The sequence below is a fragment of the Natrix helvetica genome, assembly GCF_964273705.1.
Source record: "Natrix helvetica genome assembly, chromosome: 4".
Lineage (NCBI taxonomy): Eukaryota > Metazoa > Chordata > Lepidosauria > Squamata > Natricidae > Natrix > Natrix helvetica.
Window position 1 is genome coordinate 18,775,988 of NC_138550.1, and position 22,311 is coordinate 18,798,298.

The window sequence follows — 22,311 nt, forward strand, 5'->3', positions numbered from 1 at the left end:
GGATTTTGTCTTTGGGGTTTCTTAACATGTTGGCTATTTTTTGGTCAATGTTGAAGGCAGTGTTGAAGGCTGTCTTGATATTGTGTTTGTGGAGAATTTTGCTGATCTTATCTGTGGTGCCTTTGATGTAAGGGAGGAGGGCGATACCGTTGTCCTGTTCTGCATCTCGGTTCTTGGGGGGGGGAGTCTCCCTTTGGATTAATACCATGCAAAATCTGACCACGCTTTAAGCCGAAAACACCAGCCTGAAGATGGCGAGTGAGTCTTCGCCGAAACGTTGCCAAGACAATCTCAATCTTACATGGGAAAAGTCCCAAATACAACAAGACCAGCATACCTATACTCGTGAAAATCTACGAAAACATCAGCCTGAAGATGGCAAGTGAGACCTCGCTGAAACGTTGCCAAGACAATCTTACATGGGAAAAGACCTAAATACAACAAGACCAGCCTGCATATATATACATACACACACACACACACGTATACATATGCCACTCCACTGATGACAAAATCTCCAGAACCGTAAAGCCTACAAACTTGAAATTTGGCATGTATGTTCCTCTTGGCTTCTAGGTACTTGCTAAGAAAGGATTTTTCAAAATGACCATCAGATTATTAGTATTTCTTCTATAGTAATTAACACGCTGTGATGCTAAGGAGTTAAACATTCTAATTCCCCTCCCCATCTGAAAAGAACTCTGTTCCAACTGCCAATTGCCTCACATTACGCTACTTCAGTTCAAACTGACAGATGTTCCACTCCTTCATTCAGGAGTGGACTAAACATTGGTACCTCACCAATATGTCTATGCCTTCCACCTATGGAACTGCTTCCAGACTCAAGGTGGTGGAAGCGATGTTCCCTTATGTGTTTCAATCACCAACCACCACTGAGCCAACAGATTGAACCGGATTGAACCGGATTTTTCCTGCATTGCCCAATCACATTGTTTTGTCACAAAGCACGTGTATCCAGCTAGTGTATATATATCAGCTCCTTTTCTCAATTAATACAAGTCAAAGTGATGGCATATTGAAAAATGAGAAAATACAATAGCAGTTTGAGGTAGAGAAGTACTTCCAAGAAAGTAGAACAATTAGTTACATATGCAAATTTGTTGACGGGCTAGTTCCCAAATATAGTAATAGACATTTTTTTTAAAAAAAAAAATGGAACTCTCTATCATGCATTAATAGGCACAGCCAGTTTGGGGACTAAGATATCAACAAGGTTTATTTTGTATCCAGAGGAGAGAGTATCAGTGAACTGCAATAATTGGTTGGTTTCTGAATTTTCATCGTTTGAAAGACCAACTGTGCCTCCTGCTGGCATTTTTAATACCACAGATTCATCTACAGGCAGAAAACTTTGCGACTGAGACTTGCGAGCCTTAAAATAGACTCCTAGAACAAAAGGGGAATGACATCACAGGGTAAATGAAATTACTCCCCCTTTATTGAACTCCCAAGCAGAGACATTAGTGAGAGACAACAATTCCTTGCTAAAGCACCACAGTTCACCTTGGCAGCTGTTAATTTCTGACAAGCACCAGCAGTCTCATTTCATGCTCCACGTATTGATCTTCCAAAAATAGATAGCAAAAAGGGATTTGGATTTAAAATGTATTTTAATTTTTTTAAAAAAAAAAAACCTTAATTTGTAAAAAAAAAAAAAAAAAGTTTACACAATGGAAGAGGCATTGTGTATAGAACTTTTGGGACTTAAATGGAAGGACAAAGAAATGAAAATGTTATCCATTAAAAATAAGATTATAAGGCAGGGGTGTCAAACTCGTGGCCTGCAGCCGGGATACATCACACGCTGGCCGCACCCACCTCCTGTTTAGCAAAGGGAGGGTCGCGATACGTCACATGATGACGTGACGATGCAAGTTTGACACCCGTTATAAGGTACCAGAACTTTCAGTCTTTTATTTAAAGAATAAAGCAAACACAGTAATTGTGTGGAAAGAGATAATGAAAAACAGATTTAGAATGTCAAATAAATCCAAGGGAAGAAAAAGAAGGCCATTAGATGTTAATTGGTGAAGTATTAGACCAAGCCTGGAGAAAGGGTGTTGGTACTTACCTGATATGCTTCTTCTCATAGTGGGGGAGGAGTATCCAGGATGGGTTGACCTTGTCCTCTCATTGATTGGGCTGAGTCAGATAAGCTCTTTGGGCCTTGCCCTGGTCACCAGGTACCACCCAGTTATCGGCGAAGAACCTTATCCGACTCGCTGTGTCATCCACTCCAGACTTTATCTTAGTTTCAACCTTTATTTATTTCTTCAACAGAACAGCTCAACCATCAAACATAACGCTCATGTTACATAACCATATCAGGGAGGGGCTGGATACTCCTCCCCCACTATGAGAAGAGGCTTATCAGGTAAGTACCAATGCCCTTTCTCCATAGTGAGGGGAGGAGTATTCAGGATGGGACGTACCAAAGCTTACACGTCCCTAGGAAGGGTTACCCATGTTAAGAGCTCGCACAAACCTTATGCCTGGTGAGGCGTCACCTCCGCCCTGTGCACAGCCTGCAACACCCTACGCCCGAATGAAGCCTCTGCAGAGGCAAAAGAGTCCAGTTTGTAGTTCCTCACGAATGGTGAGGGGGAAGACCATATAGCTGCCCTACAGATCTCAGTCAATGAGGCCTGGGTGGCCCAGGCCGTTGAGGTGTCCGCGCTTCGTATGGAATGCGCTGTAATAGAGCTCGATGTTTGCAGACCCCGTGCTTGGTAGGTGGTAACAATACAGGCTCATAACCACCTGCCTATTGTGGTGGATGTCACCTTGTTCCCCAGGGATCCCGGCTGGAAAGAGACAAACAGGTCTTCAGACTTCCTGTTCGGCCGGGTTCTTCTGAGGTAAATCCTCAGAGCCCTCCTTACGTCTAGGGTGTGCCACTTCCTCTCTAACGGGTGAGAGGGGACTGGGCAGAAATTGGACAATATCAATTCTTGCGAGCGATGGAAGCAGGAGCACACCTTAGGGATGAAGGAGGGGTCCAACCTTAATACCACCCTGTCCTGGTGGAACATGCAGAGATCCTCCCTGGTTGACAGAGCCTGTAGTTCGGATATCCGCCTGGCTGAGGTGATGGTCACCAGAAAGGCCACTTTAAGAGTCAAAAACTTAAGAGACACAGTTCGCAAGGGTTCAAAAGGAGAACCTGTCAGAGCGTCCAACACCTCATGCAAGTCCCAGGAGGGGTACCTGTGTACCGTAGGTGGCTTAAGATTGGATGCCCCCTTGAGGAATTGCCTGCCCATAGGGTGGTGAGTCAAGGTCTGAGACCTACCACACAGAAGTACCGATGAGATGGCAGAGATCTGTCTCCTAATCATGTTGGGAGCTAACCCTCTGTCCAGGCCCACCTGAAGGAATTCCAGAACCTGCGGGATTGTGGCTCAAACCGGATTGTGGCCCCTGGAGCTGCACCATGTTGAAAAGGCATGCCATGTAGCACCGGAAATGCGTTCGTGGAAGGTCTGCAAGCCGCCTGAATAGGCTGTATCACCCTGGAGGAGAAGTGGCCTTCCCTCAGGATGCTCCGCTCAAGTGCCAAGCGGTCAACTGAAACCACTGAGAGTCTGGGTGCTCCAGCGATCCCTGGCTGAGGGAGATCCTCTTCTGGGGGATCCTCCAGGGCCTGTCCACCGAGAGAGATTGGAGATTGGCAAACCAAGACCTCCGGGGCCAGTGTGGGGCAATCACCACCACCTCCGCCCCCAGGATTTTCTGTATGACCTTGGGAATCAGGGGTAATGGTGGATAGGCATAGATATTCCCCGGGGCCATGGGCATCAGAGAGCGTCCACCCCCTCCGCCCCCCGTGTCTGATACCTGGAATAAAACCTCGGGACCTGGGCGTTGAGAGGGTGGCGAATAGGTCGACCTCCGGGCATCCGAAGTGCCTTGCCACTTCCTCGAATATCACTGGCTGCAGCCTCCACTATGAATTGTCCACCTCGGTCCAGCTGAGGCAGACGGCTCTGATGTTGTCCACCCTCGCTATATGGTCCACAGTCAATGACAGAAGGTTCCTTTCGGCCCATTGCCCCAGTTGTTTGACCTCCTTCATGAGGGCTGTCTGTTTATATGAGCCTTGGTGGTGATGTTGTCTGTGAGGACTAGGATGTGGCTGGCCCTGACAAGGTGACGAAATTGAAGGAGGGCCCAGCGGACCGCCCTGAGCTCCAACCAGTTTATGTTGTGAGTCAGTTCTGCCTGGTTCCATTGTCCTTGTGCCATCTGAGCCTGCAGATGGGCGCCCCATCCGAACAGGCTTGCATGCGTTGTTACCGTCACCCTGTCTGGCGTTCTGAAGATCTCGCCCTTGGAGATTGCCGGGCGTCCACCAAGTCAGTGAGTGGGATACTTCTGTGGGCAGAAGAACCTTGGTCTGGGAGCAGCTCATGCACCTTCGCTGGAAAGTCAAAAGGAACCATTGGAGGTCTCTGGTGTGGAACCGAGCCCAAGGGACAATGCCAATGGCAGACACCATGGTGCCAAGCAGCTTGGACTGTGTGGCTACAGATACCCTATGCCCCCTGGCTACCTGAGCGGCTAGCTGCCTAAGAGAGAGCTGTCTTTCTGATGACAGAGAAACTGTGCCTGCCTCTGTATCTATCAGGGCTCCTAGTGGAGGGGTGAAGGTGGCTTTTGGCCAGGTTTACTGAAAACCTGTGGTCTCTCAGGACTGCCATAGTAGTGTCTAGACCCCGTAGCGCACCCTTGAAGGAGGACAACTGCAACAGCAGGTCATCTAAATAACATTGAATTCGAACAGGAACCTGCCTCAGCTGAGCTGCCAATGCCGCCATTGCCTTCGTGAAAACTCGAGGGGCGGACGACAACCCGAAAGGCAGGGCTCGATACTGGAAGTGGTGCCCTAGGTATCCTCTCTGATTTCGCCCTCTTCGGAATCCGAATCGCTGTCCCCCTGGGAGGAGGCAGGTGATTCTGGAAAACCTTCCTCCTGAGTCTCTAGCCCTTCTGACACCCTAGGCATGGGGGCTGCCTGGGTCTGCATCCATGGCTGCTGAAAGGTTGCTGCCATGCACTGCTGGAAGGCCCGCATCATCATATCCTGGAAGTTGGGCATCCCTGATGTGGGTGGTATTCTCGCCCCTGTGCCAGCAGGTGTGGACGGGAAGGGCTGTGGCGAGGGTCCCGCTGCTGTGGGGGTGATTGCCATCCTTATGCTGCCCCCCAGATGCCCAAAGTATCAAAGGGAATCCTCACCTGTGGGGGGAGTTCCCCATCTGCAGTCCTGCCAGGAGAAAGAATCCCTGGAAATCCTTCCCCGCTCCAAGGCTCGGTACTTCTGCCTTTCGTATTTGGAGCCAGACTTTAGAGGCTTGGAACTGCAGCCTGCCTCTTTGGCCCCCTTGGAGGAGACATGCTTTCTCTTTGCCTTTGCCTTGCATCCTCCTCTTCCCTTAGCAGCCTCTGCAGCAGTCTCTCACCTGGTTAGCTGCTCCTCTGCTCCTCCAGTGGGGCTGCTGGGCTTGAGGATTGAGTCCTGCCGGCATCCTCTGTGCTGCTGGGCGCCACCATCTTGGATCACGTGATTCCAAAATGGCCACTGACTCCAAATTCAAAAAGTTCCTCTCCCTGGGAACACATGGAAGCGGCTTGTGCCTTTGGGGCTGCCGCACGGCTTCTGCTGCTGCTGGAGCTCTCTCTCTCTCACTTCCTCCGCTCTCTTCCAAGCTTTGCGAGCTCCTGCGGGCTGCTATCTCTTTCCGGGACTCGCAGGCAGGTGCGGGCGCTCCACTGCATTTAAAAATGCTGTGGTTTGCCGCTTGACCCCTGGGGGGGAGCGGCGGAACGCTCCGGCACCGGCTGAGCCTCTCTGACGTGACTGCCTTCCCAGGGCTTCCGGGGGAGCGTCCCTTCACCTGCAGTCTCGATTAGTGCCCTAGGTATCTCTTTATGACTTGGGCTGCACGTTGCCCTGAAGGGCTTGCTGTGCATGCTCTCGCTCTCTCTTCCCGGCCAGGGACTCAGCCAAGAGCCAGTTACTCACTCAGGCAGGGAGGCAGCAAATGCAATCAAGTAAACAGTGAGTTCAATCCTTTCTTCAAAATTTTCCAGGAGCTTGGGATGATCACAGCCGCCCATTAAGGGGCTGAGTCGATAACTGGGTGGTACCTGGTAACCAGGGCGTGGCTCAAAGAGCTTATCTGACTCAGCCCAATGAATGAGAGGACAAGGTCAACCCTCCCCTCGCTATGGAGAATTGGTGGGTCATTCAGTTGGTGCTTTAAAAAGTCCCATCAGCTGTACCAACATCTGCAGGTCTTGGATTGCCCAACCCAAGTTAGAAATACTTTTAGAAATCACTCTGAAGAACAAAATAGAGATAACAAATAAAGGTAGCACATGTCTTTGATGGAGGGGAGGAGAAATCACATCATGGTTGCTAGGAAACATTTGATACCCATCTTTACTCTAGAATCCAGTAGTTGCCTAGCAACTGATACCTGCTTTTCTTCTACCCCAGGATAGATCTCAGTCAAAGAGAAGATGCGATTCCTCATAAAAACCCACCACTGGAGCTAAAGTGACAAGTGTGAACGAGGATGTAGTCCATTATTTTAATATCGGTATCTTTGCAAAACTGGAAATGTTTTCTGCTCCTTTCCCCCAACACGGGCAGCAGAAAAGCTTGTAATTAGCATATGATGTACGTTCATTAGATACAGCTAGCGTCACCGAGGGTGAAGGCGCACACCGGATGAATGTTATATAAAGCCCCCTATTTTTAAGAACAAATCAGCAAGATGACAAACAGTGGGGTAGTAAGTGGAGGTGGACAACAGAAATAGATCCAAGGTGTGTGAAAGGTAACATTAAGCTATTATACAGTGATGGCTAACCTTTTTGTTCCAAAAGTGTGCGCCAGCACCCACAACACAATGCATAAGTGACCACCCTGCATGCACTCTGCCTCTGCACTTGCATGCATCAGCCTGTACTCCCCTGCCGCCCTGCATGCGTGCACGACCCCATGCATGTGCCCCACCCCCACACACGGCCATACGCATGACCCCATGTATACTCCCCATCCGTGTGTGTGTGTGTCTCTCACATGTGCCTTGCCGTCCCACACATGCACAGCAGAGACCCAAAAACCAGCGGCCAGCGGGAGGCATGCGCACATGCGTGGTGGAGCTGAGCTGGGGTGACAGCCTGCAGAGAGTGCTCTGCTTGCCACTTGTGGCACGCATGCCATAGGTTCGCAATCATGGATATAGCCGGTCAATTAATCTGTAAATATTTATTTAACATTTATTCAGCTTCAAGGCAGGGAGGAAAAGAAAAAGACAAAAAGCCCTCTCAGTCCCAGAACGTTACCCACTATTAAAATATTTCAAAATGCTACAAGATTTTTTTTTTCTTTTCTTTTCTTTTTTGAAAAAAATGTACTTCATATTTGGTATTCTGGTTTGGGACATGAATTAAAAAGTAGACTTTCTAATTATAGCATGCTAAAAGATTTAATGAATTCAGTCAGTAATGTTGCATTAATCTGAGAGTTTGCTGAATAATTCTGGCCTTGTGAAAAATGTGCGATTGGAGACATGCGAAGAACAATCTATGGATTTCCCACAAACACAGAATACATGTACCTTCCCACCAAAGTGGTACCTATTTATCTACTCACATCTGGATGTTTTTGAACTGCTAGGATGGCAAGAGCTGGGGCAAGAACAGGAGGTCACCCTGTCAAGCTGACAAGTTCAGCATCTTTAACCACTGAACCTCTTTCCTTTTTACCTACACTGTAATAAAAATAATAAAAATATGTAGCAAAATAAAATTGAAATTCTGGAAGAAAAATACAGTATTTTCATTTGTTTTCTTAATCTTAATTAATTCTACAATTCTGTAGCATCGTGGAAAACATTACAAATAAAGAAGAAAGCGAGTAACTATATCAATATTTCTCAACCTCAGGAAGTTTAAGAAGGTTGGACTTCAACTGCTGCTTGTGGGGGTGGAGAATTCTGGGAGTTGAAATCCACCTATCTTGAAGTTCCTAACTGGTTGTCTAACTTTTACTTGGGCATATCCAATGAAAAGAAACCCATTACATTTCTGGGTAATTGATACTATTAATGAATTCTTCTTTGTTGTTGTTAGTCATGAAGTCGTGTCCGACCATCGTGACCCCATGGACAATGTTCCTCTACCCCACCCACCCCCCGGAGTCCCTTTAAGCTCACGCTTACTGCTTCAGTGACTCCATCCAGCCACCTCATTTTCTGTCCTCCCCTTCTTCTTTTGCCCTCAATCGTTCCCAGCATTAGGCTTTTCTCCAGTGAGTCCTTCTTTCTCATTACGTGGCCAAAATATATGAGTTTCATCTTCAGGATCTGGCCTTCTAAAGAGCAGTCAGGATTGAACTCCTATAGGAATGACCGATTTGATCGCGGGAGTCTTCTCCATTCACCATAGTTCAAAGGCCTCAATTCTTTGGCGCTCAGCCTTTTTTATGGTCCAACTTTCACAGCCATACATTGCAACTAGGAAATCCACAGCCTTGACTATACGCACTTTTGTTGTTCTTACTATTAGAAAAAAAAAAATCTATTAACGTGCTACCAAAATCTGCCTTCCTAATAACTTAAATAATTATTTTGCATCTTGCTTTTTGGCACATGAAATGACAACTCCTGAAGTTACTTTATGTAATATAAAAGATTTATCAACTTGAAAGGTTGACTAACTCTTACAAAAAGGGATGCTTTTTCTGGACCGAGGGAGGCATCCAGCATTGAGTGCCTTGTCTGGAACTACCTTCTGTGGCCCAACAATTAGCAAAACTTAACATTAATTTAACAGACCTTTAAAAGTAATTAAAATTAAATGTGGCCAATGTGGTAACTCTCCGGTTATGTATCTTCCTCTGCTGTATTAAAATTAGTTTGATAACATATTTCAGAGGTTTCTAAGCACTATGTTCAAGCAAGGTTTTCAGGGACTTCATATGCTCCAGTCACAGACTTTATGTGATGCAGTGGCTCAGTGGCTAAGAGGCTGAGCTTGTCGATCAGAAAGGTCGACAGTTCAGTGGTTCGAATCCCTAGTGCCGCTTAATGGAGTGAGCTCCCGTTACTTCTCCCAGCTTCTGCCAACCTACCAGTTCAAAAGCATGTAAAAATGCAAGTAGAAAAATAGGGACCCCCTTTGGTTGTGAAGGTAACAGCGTTCTGTGCGCCTTTGATGTTTATTCATGACCACGGAGATATCTTCAGACACCACTGGCTCTTTGGCTTTGAAACAAAGATGAGCACCACCCCTTAGAGTCGGGAACGACTAGCACATATGTGTGAGGGGAACTTTCACCTTAGAGAAAAATATTCCATGCAACTAATCTTGAATCTCATCTTCAAAGCCAGTTTTATAGACTGCTGAGATGAAGTACACACTGTACTCTGAAAACTGTTGAAGGGGCTTATTTTTTTTTTCATGCAGCCTACAGGCGGCTAGCTGGAAGCATGCAAGAACTCTTAACCAGCATGTTCTAATCCCTTTACAAAAGATGTCCCACTGCAAATAATTTGGACAAGGGCACCTAAACCCCTGCTCATCAGTGACAATCCCAATTCCCCGATGATAATCATCAGCCTGAAATGCCAGAGCAGTCGAGCTAAGAACAGACTGTGGCTTCAAGAGGTTATTTGATTTGACAGGCCAATGAATCTATAAAGGCTTTCCTAAAGGCAAAGGGTCTGAAAACCACTAATTTAAAGTTGGAGGCTTTTTTTAAATGCTATTCCCTTTCCACCTGAATTGCTTTTGCTGGTGGTGCCATAATGACCAGCTAGACAAGTCTAGCTACATAATATGCTATTTTCCTAAAGACTTCTTCAAAGTTATTGAACTACTCTCGTGTTCCTTTTCTCTGACGTGAAGATGAATAGTGCTTTTTGCCACCTTTTAATGGAAGGGCTTGTTTACCATCATAGGTGGAAGTCGGGTTAAAAACCGGAACTTCATCCAAAGCAGATGGATCAACAGTTTAACCTGGTCTAAGGTTGCTTTCTATTTGACTTTGCACCCAGGAGCCAAAATTAAGGGTTGAATACAGTTCTACGTGATTTTATTTAAACTCAGTTAAAACTATCCATTACAGGTCAACTTACAACCTGTACTGTACAAGCTGTTTTTTGGACCGTTTTCAGGCTGTTTTTCGGGCTGTACTCAGGCTGGTTTTCGAGCCGTTTTCCGGCACTCCGGCAGCCGCAAAGAGTAGCCGGCCAGTGTGCATATGCAGGCACATTCTGGTTTGGGCACTTGGTGCCGAAAAGGTTCACCAACTCTGGCCTACAACATTAAAAAGCAACAATATAAAGACATCTGACTTCCATCCCTCACCCTACAGCAGCGACAAACACAATCATACAAGCCTCTTGTTCAGCTCCAAATCAACCTGGGGTCCTCGGGCTCACTGACAAAACCATGTCTTCAGGGCCTTTCAGAAAAGTAGCAAGGAGGGGGCTAACTTTATGTCCAGGGAAATGATATTCCAAAGGGAGGGAACCACTACAGAGAAGGTCCTTTTTCTAGGTCCCACCAGGTGTATTTCCTTAATTGATGGGACCTGCAACATACTCAGTCTTTCTACTCTGGTGCGCTAGGCCAGGAGTCGGCAAACTTGAACACTCAAAGAGCCATTTGGACCCATTTCCCACAGAAAAGAAAACACCGGGAGCCACAAAGGTCCTAACCGGAAGTTCCCTGCTCAATTCTGGAGCTGACCGGAAGTTCAGTTCTCCCACCATAGAGTCTCCTCCTAGTGCGGAGTATTTTTTCCTCTGCCTGTCATAACCGAAAGCCCTATCAATTGTGGAGACAACTGGAAACCCCCCCCTTGCCATAGAGTCTTCTCCTGGTGCACTGTGCTTCTCTCCCCCCCCCCCAACCAGACGCCCCTCTCAAAATTGTGGTGCCAACCAGTGACGGAGCCGCAGCAGAGGGAAGAAAGAGCCATATGTAGCTCCAGAGCCACAGTTTGCAGACCCCTGTGCTAGGCAGACGTAACCGAGGAGCAGTTGCCCTCCAAATGCCCTCACCCCAAGCTGTACAGACTTTTAAAGGTAATAAACAAGTGCTTTGCACCTGGAAGTGATATAAAAAACCGGGGCATCTACTGCAGAAGAGATGAACATGCACAGATCCAGGCTTGGGCAGAACTGTGTGAGCAACTGCATTTTGGAACAATTGACGCCTCCAGATACCCTGTAAGGGCAGCCCCATGTAAAACACATTTCAATATAGTTCAACTGGGAGGAGACTAGGCTGCGGTGGTCCAGGAATGGGTGTAGCTGGAGCACAATGCACACGAATGCCACCTGCTTCTCAAGTAGGAGTTGCACATGCACCTGATCCATCTGGGGCAATGTAACCCCATACATGATCAAAGACGGTAATTCTTCAAGAACCAGAGAGCCCCACACCCAAAGTTACTCCGGCCTTATAGGATTCAGATTTTAAACTGATGTTCTCCATTCAGATCTCAACAGCCTCCAGACACTGGGAAAGGGCAATCACGTCATCACTTAACTCACCAGAGATGTATAGCTGAGAATCGTTAGCATACTGATGATATCTCACCCAGCAGTTTTAGGTGTATATTGAACAGGATCAGAGAAAGCACCAATTCCTATGGAAATGCCCAAAGCAAGAGCCAAGGGCTGGACCTGTCACTCCCGATCAACACTGACTGGACCAGCCATGGAGAAAGAGGCAAACTAGTAGGCTAGATAGGCTTAAGATGCAGAAGGATCTTGACAAACTTGAACATTGGGCACTATCTAATAAAATGAAATTCAATGGTGAACAGAGTAAGGTTCTACATTTAGGCAAGAAAAACAAAATGCACAGGTACAGGATAGGTGGTAGTAACTGTGAGAGGGATAGTAGTAACTGTGAGAGGGATCTTGGGAGTCCTAGTGGACAACCATTTAAATATGAGTCAGCAGTGTGCATCAGTTGCCAAAAAAGCCAACACAGTTCTAGGCTGCATAAACAGAGGGAATCAAGATCACGTGAAGTGTTAATACTACTTTAGAATGCCTCGGTAAGGCCATACTTGGAATACTGCATTCAGTTTTGGTCGCCACGATGTAAAAAAGATGTGGAGACTCTAGAAAGAGTGCAGAGAAGAGCAACAAAGATGATTAGGGGACTGAAGGCTAAAACATATGAAGAACGGTTGCAGGAACTGGGTATGTCTAGTTTAATGCAAAGAAGGGCTAGGGGAGACATGATAGCAATGTTCCAATATCTCAGGGATTGCCACAAAGAAGAGAGAGTCAAACTATTCTCCAAGGCTCCTGAAGGTAGAACAAGAAGCAATGGGTGGAAACTAATTAAAGAGAGAAGCAACTTAGAACTGTGGAGACATTTTCTGACCGTTACAACAATTAATCAAGGAGAGAAGCAACTTAGAACTGAGGAGAAACTTCCTGACAGTTAGAACAATTAATCAGTGGAACAGCTTGCCTCCAGAAGTTGTGAATGCCCCAACACTGGAAGTCTTTAAGAAGATGTTGGATAGCCATTTGTCTGAAACAGTATAGGGTTTCCTGCCTAGGCAGGGGGTTGGATTAGAAGACCTCCAAGGTCCCTACCAACTCTGTTATTCTATTCTATTCTATTCTATTCTACTCTACTCTAGTACAACTGTGCTCTTCGCTCCTGAAGCCAGACCATGGTTAATGTTATCAAAAGCCACTGAAAGGACGAATAGATCAAGAAGGGAGTAAACCACATCACCCCTGTCTTATTCCCATCAGAGATCATCAAAAAGCATAAGCGATGCCATTTCTGTCCCATATTAGGGCCTGAAGCCCAATTGAAAGGGATCTAGATAATCCATTTCCTCCAGGATCCTTTGAAGCTACAGTGTACCTTCTCAACAACCATCCCCCAAAAGGGAAGGTTGAAGACAGGATAAAATGGGACTTGATTTACCTACTCAACTTAATGCTTGTCTGCAGTGTACCTCATCTTTGAAATAATTCAGATTCTCCTTCTTTTGCACTTCAAGTTTTCTTTTCTATACATCAGTTGTCAGCCTTCGTAACTGAAGTAGAAAGACAAGAAGCCAAAAGTTTCTGACCAGGGTGAACAAAAGATGAGGGGGAAATACTTCAATGCCAGGAACATTTTATAAATAACGTATAAAATAGCAGAATAAAATAACTTCTCATTTACAAAGGCTTCTTAGGCATGGCTCCCTCCAGGAGCTCTGCTGGCAGCAGAAATACTTCTATGAAATTCTCTTCTGGCATTAAAAATTCAACAGATAGAGAGGCAGGATGGCTCCTGGGTGAAGACAAGAGAAAGCAAAATCTTCCTTCCTCCTTAAGGCAACTTATTTTTAAGAACAGCAGGACTTTTTTCCCTCCTCAGAAAGGAGCTGTCAGCAGATGTATGAAATAGAAATATATTGCCTCAATAGAATACACAATATATACTGTATGCTAACGGCTGCAACTTGAGGAATTCCTAATCTGCTATGGGACTAAGGTAACTTAGCAGCTAAGCTAAGAAAACTGTATAGTCTTTGATGTCCCAAAAGCAAAGCTAAGAACTGCAATCTGGGTTTGCTCTCTCATTTCAAACTAAGACAATAAGAAAGTTCAGGAAAAGTGCACAATGCCAGCCACTTGATTGTACCCTTCAGTGTATGCTGTTCCGGCCTACATCTTACACTCTGCCACTATGTATTGGGTTTTATCTGAAGTCTGTCTGTTCAGCCCCTTTTGGTCCTTTCTAGTGTGGTAGACCCCTGCTTCTATGGATCTGGTGCTTAGGGCCTGTTCCTGTGCTGGTATAATCAATGCCTCAGGACTGTCTTTTAGTCCAGGCCTTTCCAGACATTGGTAAGATTTCCAAATATAGATTCCATGGATGGATGGATGGATGGATGGATGGATGGATGGATAAATATGCAATTATGTATGTATGTATGTATGTATGTATGTATGTATGTATGTATGTGTGTGTGTGTGTTCCAGCATAACTCTGGAACGCCTGGCCCATTAAGGAGACCGAGTGCGGTGTCCTAGAGTGGCAATTGTTTGTGATGTCATGGGAGAAGGAAGAGCCTGGCCATTAAGGAGAGTGAGTGCTGCATCCTAGAATGGCAATTGTTTGTGATGTCAGTTCCTTTGCAGCTTCCTCTGGAAAGCCAGCCATGATGTTCGCCCTCCAGTGGATCCAATGGGGAAGCGTCTGATGGATTTGGGGCAAAGTGCCAGGATCGAAGACAGGGTGGGAAAGAGGAGTGCATGGGAGAGGGAAGGGATGATGGGTATGGCAGTAGGGGGAAGAAAGCCCCCCCCCACTCAACGGCCCCCCGTCAGACAAACGCTTTGACGTCTATAAATACCCGCGCAACGCCGGGTCATCAACTAGTAACATTATAAGAAGATCCCACTGAAAAAGGGGTTAACTTCCATATATGTGGGTATCCAAATCCTACTTTAAAAATGCTATTGACATTAGTAAAAATGATGATGTAATATTATAGAATAGCTGAAGAAACCATGGTGAAATAAGAGGCGTGAAATCATTATCTATCTTCACAGCAGCCTTCCCAAACCTGCCCTTTCCAGATGCGCTGGGGCTACAATTTGCAGAAGATACCGCATTGGGGAAGGACGTTCCTGAGTTATCATAAAGGCCCTTACAGTAAATTATTTCTCTAGTTGCCGCGTTCACTCTAGAAAAATCAAACCTAGAAGAAAGTGCCTTTTCAAGAAAAATGTCTTACCTACTAGAAGTACAAGCACTGCAAAGAACAGGTACAAGATAAAGCAGCAAAGTTTCAATTAGTAAAAATCGTGCCTCGGATAAACCTCATCGGCTACGATACTGCCACTGCACAAAGCTGTCCCCCATTAAGGAACATATATCCATCTGGGACCATCTGAACCATCTCCCTCTCATTTACCATCTTTGCCTCTCTCCACCATTTGGGACACTTAAATACCTCCCACCTTCCCCCCACCTTCTTCCAAATTACCATCTGGACATTACCATCTGGACATTACCAAATTACCATCTGGACATTAAAACTCCTGGTCCTCCATTGAGACTCTAGCCCTACCGGCTATTAACTATTAACTTTGTTTCATCAGCACCCTTACCCTACTGGGACTTTTAACATTCAACAATCTACTCGAGGTTAGACCTGCTCCACCTGCGAGAAGCCCCTCTCTCGCAGGTATGGCCCTTGGCTCTTTCAAGGGCCAGCCTTGATGATGGGTTTGCGAACCCCGAGAGGTGGAAGAAAAGGAAGCTGAGGGGCTTTTTATCAAAATGTTTTGTACTGTTTTTAGGGGGTTCTGGGAAGGGGAGGGGGACAACCACGCCGGGAGGGAAGCCAGCGCCAGACAAACGGGTGAGTCCAGGAAGGAAGTGAGCGGGGTGAGGGGGGAGAGGGAACAAGTTATTCCAGCAGAGGGTTGTTTTATTACAACGGTCGCGGGGAGGGGGGGATGCGAGGACAAGAAAAGATCGCAAGGTCGGTTGGGAGACCGTGGCTGCTGGCTACGCCCGGTCGTTTGTACCAACCCCCGCAACCTAGGTGGCCAGGACCTACAGAGCCAGGGCCTGAGGCTGATGCTCTGCAATGCAAGGTCCGTGACCAACAAGGCCCCCCTCATTAATGAGTTGATCTCAGAGGGGGAGCTGGACCTTGCAGGGAAAACGGAGACCTGGTTGGGCCACGAGGGTGGTTTACCCCTCGTGGAAATGTGCCCACCGGGTTTCCGTGCATTCCATCAGCCTCGGGCCCTGGGTAAGGGTGGTGGGGTGGCGGTGGTCATACGGGATTGTCTAGAGCCGAGGGAGTTCACTGTTCCTCAGATACCCGGGTGTGAGTCACTAGGTATGAAATGGGGCCCAGGGAGGCAGTGGGGTCTGCTGATTGTATACTTGGCTCCTCGCTATACGTCAGCGGCCCTGCCCGAGCTCCTCGAGCTGGTCTCGGAGACGGCGGTTGAGATCCCCAAACTTTTGGTTATGGGGGATTTCAACCTGCCGTCGACGGGAGCAGCGTCTGAGGTGGCTCGGGAGTTCATGGCTTCCATGACAGCCATGGGCCTGACCCAATTAATTCAGGGCCCCACACACGAAGGTGGCCACACACTGGACCTTGTCTTTGTATCTGAGCAGTGGACGAGTGATCTGGGAATAGGATTTAGATATTACTCCCCTGTCATGGTCAGATCACTCATGTCTCCGGCTGGACTTCCCTGGCGCTACCCTCCACCGCGAGGAGGCGGAGCCAGTTTGCTCAAGCTGGTACCGCCCCAAGCACTTGATGGAACCGGACAGGTTCCAGACGGAGCTTGGGCCACTACCTGTAGCCCTGACCCGCGCTCGGTCGGAGGACCTAGTCGACGCCTGGAATAGGGCGACGGTGGGGGCCTTGGACCGGGTTGCGCCTTTGCGACGTCTCCTACGGCAGCGACCCACCCGGGCTCCCTGGTACACCGAGGAGCTAAGGGTGATGAAGCGCCATAGGAGACGTCTAGAGAGCAGGTGGAGGTCCTCACGCTCCGAGTCTGACCGAACACAGGTAAGAGCCTATTTACGGACCTACCTTGTGGCATTGAGAGCGGTCAAACATAGACATTGTGCCGCTCTCATTTCGTCTGCGGATAACCGCCCTGCCGCCCTGTTTAGGGTGACCCGCTCTCTCTTGTCGCAGGAGACGCGGGGGGCACCCTTGCAGGGAAGAGCAGAGGAGTTTGGGGAATATCTGCAGGACAAAGTCGCTCAGATCCGGAGTGGATGCCCCCCCCGCCAGTGGGCCGGACGAGCCATCAACAGTGAGTCTTGTGAGTCCACTCTGGGAGGAGTTTGACTCTGTTGCCCCCGAGGATTTAGACGGGTTGCGTGGACGGCTGCGACCCACCACATGTTCAATGGACCCGTGTCCCTCCTGGTTGGTACTGGCATCCTGGGAGGTGACACGAGGCTGGCTCCTTGGCCTGGTGAACGCCTCATTGATTGAGGGTTCCTTACCGACTGCCTTGAAAGAGGCCTTCACTTGACCCAACGGAGCTAGCTAATTATCGTCCAGTCTCCAACCTCCCCTTTTTAGCGAAGGTTGTTGAGAATGTGGTGGCGCAGCAATTTCCACGTCGCCTTGATGAATCCGTATATCTAGACCCACGCCAGTCTGGCTTCCGACCCGGGCACAGCACAAAGACAGCCTTGGTCGCGTTGGTTGATGATCTCTGGAGGGCCAGAGATAGGGGTTGTTCCTCTATCCTGGTCCTATTAGACCTCTCAGCGGCTTTTGATACCATCGACCATGGTATCCTATTGCGCCGGCTGGAGGGGATGGGAGTCGGAGGCACCGTTTTACGGTGGTTCGGCTCCTACCTCTCCGGCCGGATGCAATGTGTGTTGACTGGGGGGCAGAGGTCGACCCTGAGGCCACTCTCTTGTGGGGTGCCGCAAGGGTCGGTCCTCTCGCCCCTTTTGTTCAACGCATATGTGAAGCCGCTGGGTGAGATCATTCGTGGTTTTGGGGTTGAGTACCATCTTTACGCTGACGATACTCAGTTGTACATCTCAACCCCAAGCCACCCCAACGAGGCTGTCGAAGTGATGTCCCGGTGTTTGGAAGCCGTCGGGGTCTGGATGGGGGACAACAGACTCAAACTCAACCCCTCCAAGACCGAGTGGCTGTGGCTACCGGCACCTTGGTTCAGCCAGCTGATCCCACCACTGGCCATAGGGGGCGAGCAATTGCCCCCTGTGGAACGGGCGCGCAATTTGGGCGTCCTCCTAGATGCCCGGCTGTCAATGGATGACCATGTGGCAGCCGTGGCAAGGGGGGCGTTCCACCAGGTGCGCCTGGTGCGCCAATTGCGCCCCCTTCTGGACCGGGATGCCCTACGCACGGTCACTCATGCACTGGTGACGTCTCGCCTGGACTACTGTAACGCTCTCTACATGGGGCTTCCCTTGGGATGCGCCCGAAGACTGCAGCTAGTCCAGAACGCAGCCGCGCGGGTAGTCATGGGGAGTACCAGGTACTCCCACGTAACACCTCTCCTGCGCGAGCTGCACTGGCTGCCTGTGGTCTTTCGGGTGCGTTTCAAGGTTCTGGTTACCATCTTTAAAGCGCTCCATGGCATAGGGCCTAGCTACCTGCGGGATCGCATCCTCCCACACACATCCCTGCGGCCAATTCGCTCTCACAGGGAGGGGCTTCTCCTGGTGCCGTCCACTAGGCAATGCCAACGGGCGACACCGAGGAGTAGGGCCTTCTCTGTGATGGGCCCAACCCTCTGGAATGATCTCCCCCCCGACATTAGAACCACTACTGACCTCCGCTCCTTCCGATAGAAATTGAAGACTCACCTGTTCCAACTGGCTGGTCTGGCGTAATTATAACGTCTACCTCCTGGCATACACATTTTTATTGGTTTTTAGAGGGATTGTCTCTTTTAAATTTAATCTTACAGGATATTGGGATTTTAAATTTTGTATATTCTGATTTATTTACTTAGCCGTACAGTTTTGCATATCTTTTTATCCTCCTCACATATACGTATATTTGTATCTATTTATTTAATAATTTTAATTTGTTGTATTTTTGATACGGACTGTACACCGCCCCGAGTCCCTTTCGGGAGAGGGGGCGGTCTATAAGCGCTAAGAAATAATAATAATAATAATAATAATAATAATAATAATAATAATAATAATAATAATAATAAAGCAAATACAAATTAACATGCTTTTAACTTCTAGAAGAAATATTTGAAAGATTTTTTTAAAAAAAAATTACCTCAGCTCCTAAACTTAGAGATATTATTTCATCTTCGAAAGCAGAATGAGTATCAATATGAGGAGGGATTCCTATAACATCAAATAAAAACAGACACATAAAGAATAAGTGAAATCAATCAGCTTTTATTCATCACTAGTCCTACTTTTTAGTGTAGAAAATATACTGCAATTCCCTACAACCCTCTGATGACATTTATTTGGGGAACAAAGGTACACAAAATGGTGGGAAATAGTTCTTATAAAGCAGATGTGGATTTCTCACCCAAACTGGCGCATTATTGTGATTATATGGTCATATAGCAATAGCACTTAGACTTCCGCTATACCACTTCATAAGGCTTTTACAGTCCTCTCTAAGTGGTTTACAGTCAGCATATTGCCCCCAACAATCAACCTCGGAAGGATGAAAGGCTGAGTGAACCTTGAGCCGGTAAGATTTGAACTGCCACACTGCAGCCAGCAGTCAGCTGAAGTAGCCTGCAGTACTGCACTCTAACCACTGCGCCATCTCGGTATGTTTCGAATGCCGTAATGCAGAACATATGCTTGTTTTATTTTCTTCCTTCTATAGCACGGGTGTCAAACTCGATCGTGTCACATGATGTATCATGACGTATCGCAGCTTTTGCCTTTGTGGAGCTGGCATGGGCGTGGCCTGCGCGTGACACATCCGCCCCATGGGCCACCAATTAACAGGCCAGTTCTATAGGGTCACGAACTCTAGCTCGGCAGTAAAGAATGTGCAGGCTTGTAAAAAATATGAAGTCTGATATGAATGGGCAGCATTATAACTGTTCAAGTTGGCTGATCTAAACTGATAAAAGGCAGCACTGCTATGATCTTATTAATACAGAATACTTGCTTTTATGTTACAGTCACGGGCACTTACCGTATTTTTCGGAGTATAAGACACACCAAGGTTTTGAAGAGGCAAAAAAAAAAAGTTTTTGCACTTTGCAAACCTCCCCAAAACGGCCCATTTTTCATGAAAATGACCTGTTTGTTTTCCCCCAAAAGGGCATGAATAGCCCTTTGGAGGCTTGTAGAGTGCTCCTCGGGGGGGGGGGGGGGGGGGGCAAAAATGAGCAAAAAAGGCTGTTTTTTCATGAACATTTTTTGTCAAAAAAAAGAGCATGGATAGCCTTTAGAGTGCTTGTAGAGTGCTCCTGGGCGCTGGGGGGGGGGCAAAATTGAGCAAAAAACGGTCCATTTTTCGCTCATTTTTGCCCTCCCCAGCACTCAGGAAGTCTCTGAAAGCCTCCTAAAGACTGTGCACGGCCATTTGGGTGAAGGGGGGGGGGCTTCAGGAGGCAACAAATGCTGTATTCGGTGTATAAGACGCACCCAGACTTTCAGCCTCTTTTTTTATGGAAAAAGGTGCGTCTTATACTCCAAAAAATACGGTATCCTTATCCTAAGGCAGCGATGGCTAACCTTTTTTGGCTCGCGTACCATAAGTGGGGGGAGCGCAGGGGGGTTGTGTCCGTGCCCTCCGGAAGCTTTAGGGAACATCAGGAGGCTTCCCTGACGCCTTCGGAGTGCTCAAAACGACCCTCCGAACAAACCGGAAGTCACTTCCGGTTTGCTCGGAGGGTCATTTTAAGCGCTTCGAAGGCTTCAGGGACCTTCAAGAGGCTTCCCTGAAGCCTCTGGAGCAGTCAAAACGACCCTCCGAGCAAACCGGAAGTCCGTTCCCGAACTTTTGATTTGCCCGTAGGGCTGTTTTTTTGCGCTCCAGAAGCTTCATTGAAGCTCATGAAGCCTCCGGAGGGCTTAAGGGGAGAGGGGGAGGCTCTTTTCGCCCTCCCCAGGCTCCTATAAAGCCTCTCGAGCCTGGGGAGGGCGAAAAATGGCTTTTAAAAAGGGTGAACTCAGCTGGCCAGCACGCGCATGTGCGCTGGCCAGCTGACAGGGCAACGCCTTGCGTGCCCTGACAAATGGCTCCGCGTGCCACCTGTGGCATGCGTGCCATAGGTTTGCCATCACTGTCCTAAGGACTGCCAATTCTCCTCAGTCTTCTCACATCTCCATACTGAACAATTTCCCCCAATGCTGGATTTACAATACTTGAAAATCTGATCCCAGAAGATCAGGTGAGAATGATATAGAACCCAGGTACATACCTTGTCCAGGTTCATACTGATTTATAGTCAGTTGATCAGGTTTCTGGTTAATGTATTCCATTTTCAGACATTTTGCAAGAATTGTGGTACAAAAATCCGGCAGACCTGATATTTCAAAGCAAAGATAAAAGTTTGCCTCTTTTTCGTCCCCTCAGAAATTCTTCATAAGAGAGACTATATATAATTTAAGAACCATGTAATAAAGTTTGAATTGACAAACAGAATAGATTCCAGTACTATTTGCAGATTTTTATAACGCGGTGGATCGGTGGTTAAAGACGCTGAGCTTGTGAGTTGGAAAGCTTGACAGCCCAGGTTCGAGACCCTTGCACGATGGGGTGAGCTCCCATTACGTGCTCCAGCTCTGCCAACCTAGCAGTTCAAAAGCATGGAAAGGCAAATAAAACGTTAACAAGTGCTCTGTGCACCTTTGTTGCGTAGCCCTGCTGGCCACATAACCACAGAAATGTCTTCCTCAGCTAAGAAACGGAGATGAGTATCACTCCTTAGCATCGGATATGACTGGATAGGGAAACGTTTACCTTTACCTTTAAAATATTTAAACTGCCACGATTTCCCCCAAAGCTTCTTGGGAATTGATAAAGTGTGGATTATTTTAATCAGAGCACTCAAGCTGGGTTAGACCAAACACTGCTCTACTTTAGGATTTTGCTTTCACAATTACTAGATTTTTTAAAAAGTCCACAAACAAGGTAGCACTGTTCAACACCTTCTCATTGTTGCTCCCCAGGATAATCATATCCTCCATGAATTTGTATCATCATCTCCTCTTAACAACCCCATAATCCTTTGCGGGGTGGAGTCTGGACAACTGAATGTAGCTAGCAGAGTGTTTTAATAGCCGGATGCCCTTCCTGTCGCCAATGCGGAGTTTTGTTCAGCAGATATATTCTCAATGTGCCCAGAGAGAGAAATATCTGCCTCTCCCTAGGATCGAACTCACAGCCTCCTGTTTGTGAGGCGAGAGCTCCACCTCTAGGCCACCGGACCACTCCTATCCTCCATGAATTTGTATGATCCCTTGAAATTATGTACCATATAACATTTCTATTCCAAATTCTAAAGTTTGGTCAAGAAACACCCTACTTAGATTGACCTCTAACGAGGCATATCCTCATTAACTTAAATGGGAATTGTGCACACAACCCGTTTTTTAAAATAGAATAACAGAGTTGGAAGGGACCTTGGAGGTCTTCTAGTCCAACCCCCTGTCTAGGCAGGAAACCCTACACCATTTCAGACAAATGGCTATCCAACATCTTCTTAAAGACTTCCAGTGTTGGGGCATTCACAACATCTGGAGGCAATTTCT

At 47.4% G+C, this 22,311-nt stretch overlaps 1 protein-coding gene across 3 annotated transcripts in view; it reads right to left on the reverse strand.

Annotated features, from left to right (window-relative positions):
* ALKBH8 (alkB homolog 8, tRNA methyltransferase) overlaps positions 1-22,311 on the reverse strand; it is a 76,813-nt gene that overhangs the window by 43,133 nt on the left and 11,369 nt on the right. For all 3 annotated transcript variants that reach the window (XM_081952014.1, XM_081952013.1, XM_081952012.1), the window contains exons 6-7: positions 20,979-21,083; positions 18,854-18,924 (exon numbers count right to left, since the gene is read on the reverse strand). In XM_081952014.1, the coding sequence (XP_081808140.1) occupies positions 18,854-18,924; positions 20,979-21,083 (176 nt within the window). The remainder of the gene's footprint in view (positions 1-18,853; positions 18,925-20,978; positions 21,084-22,311) is intronic.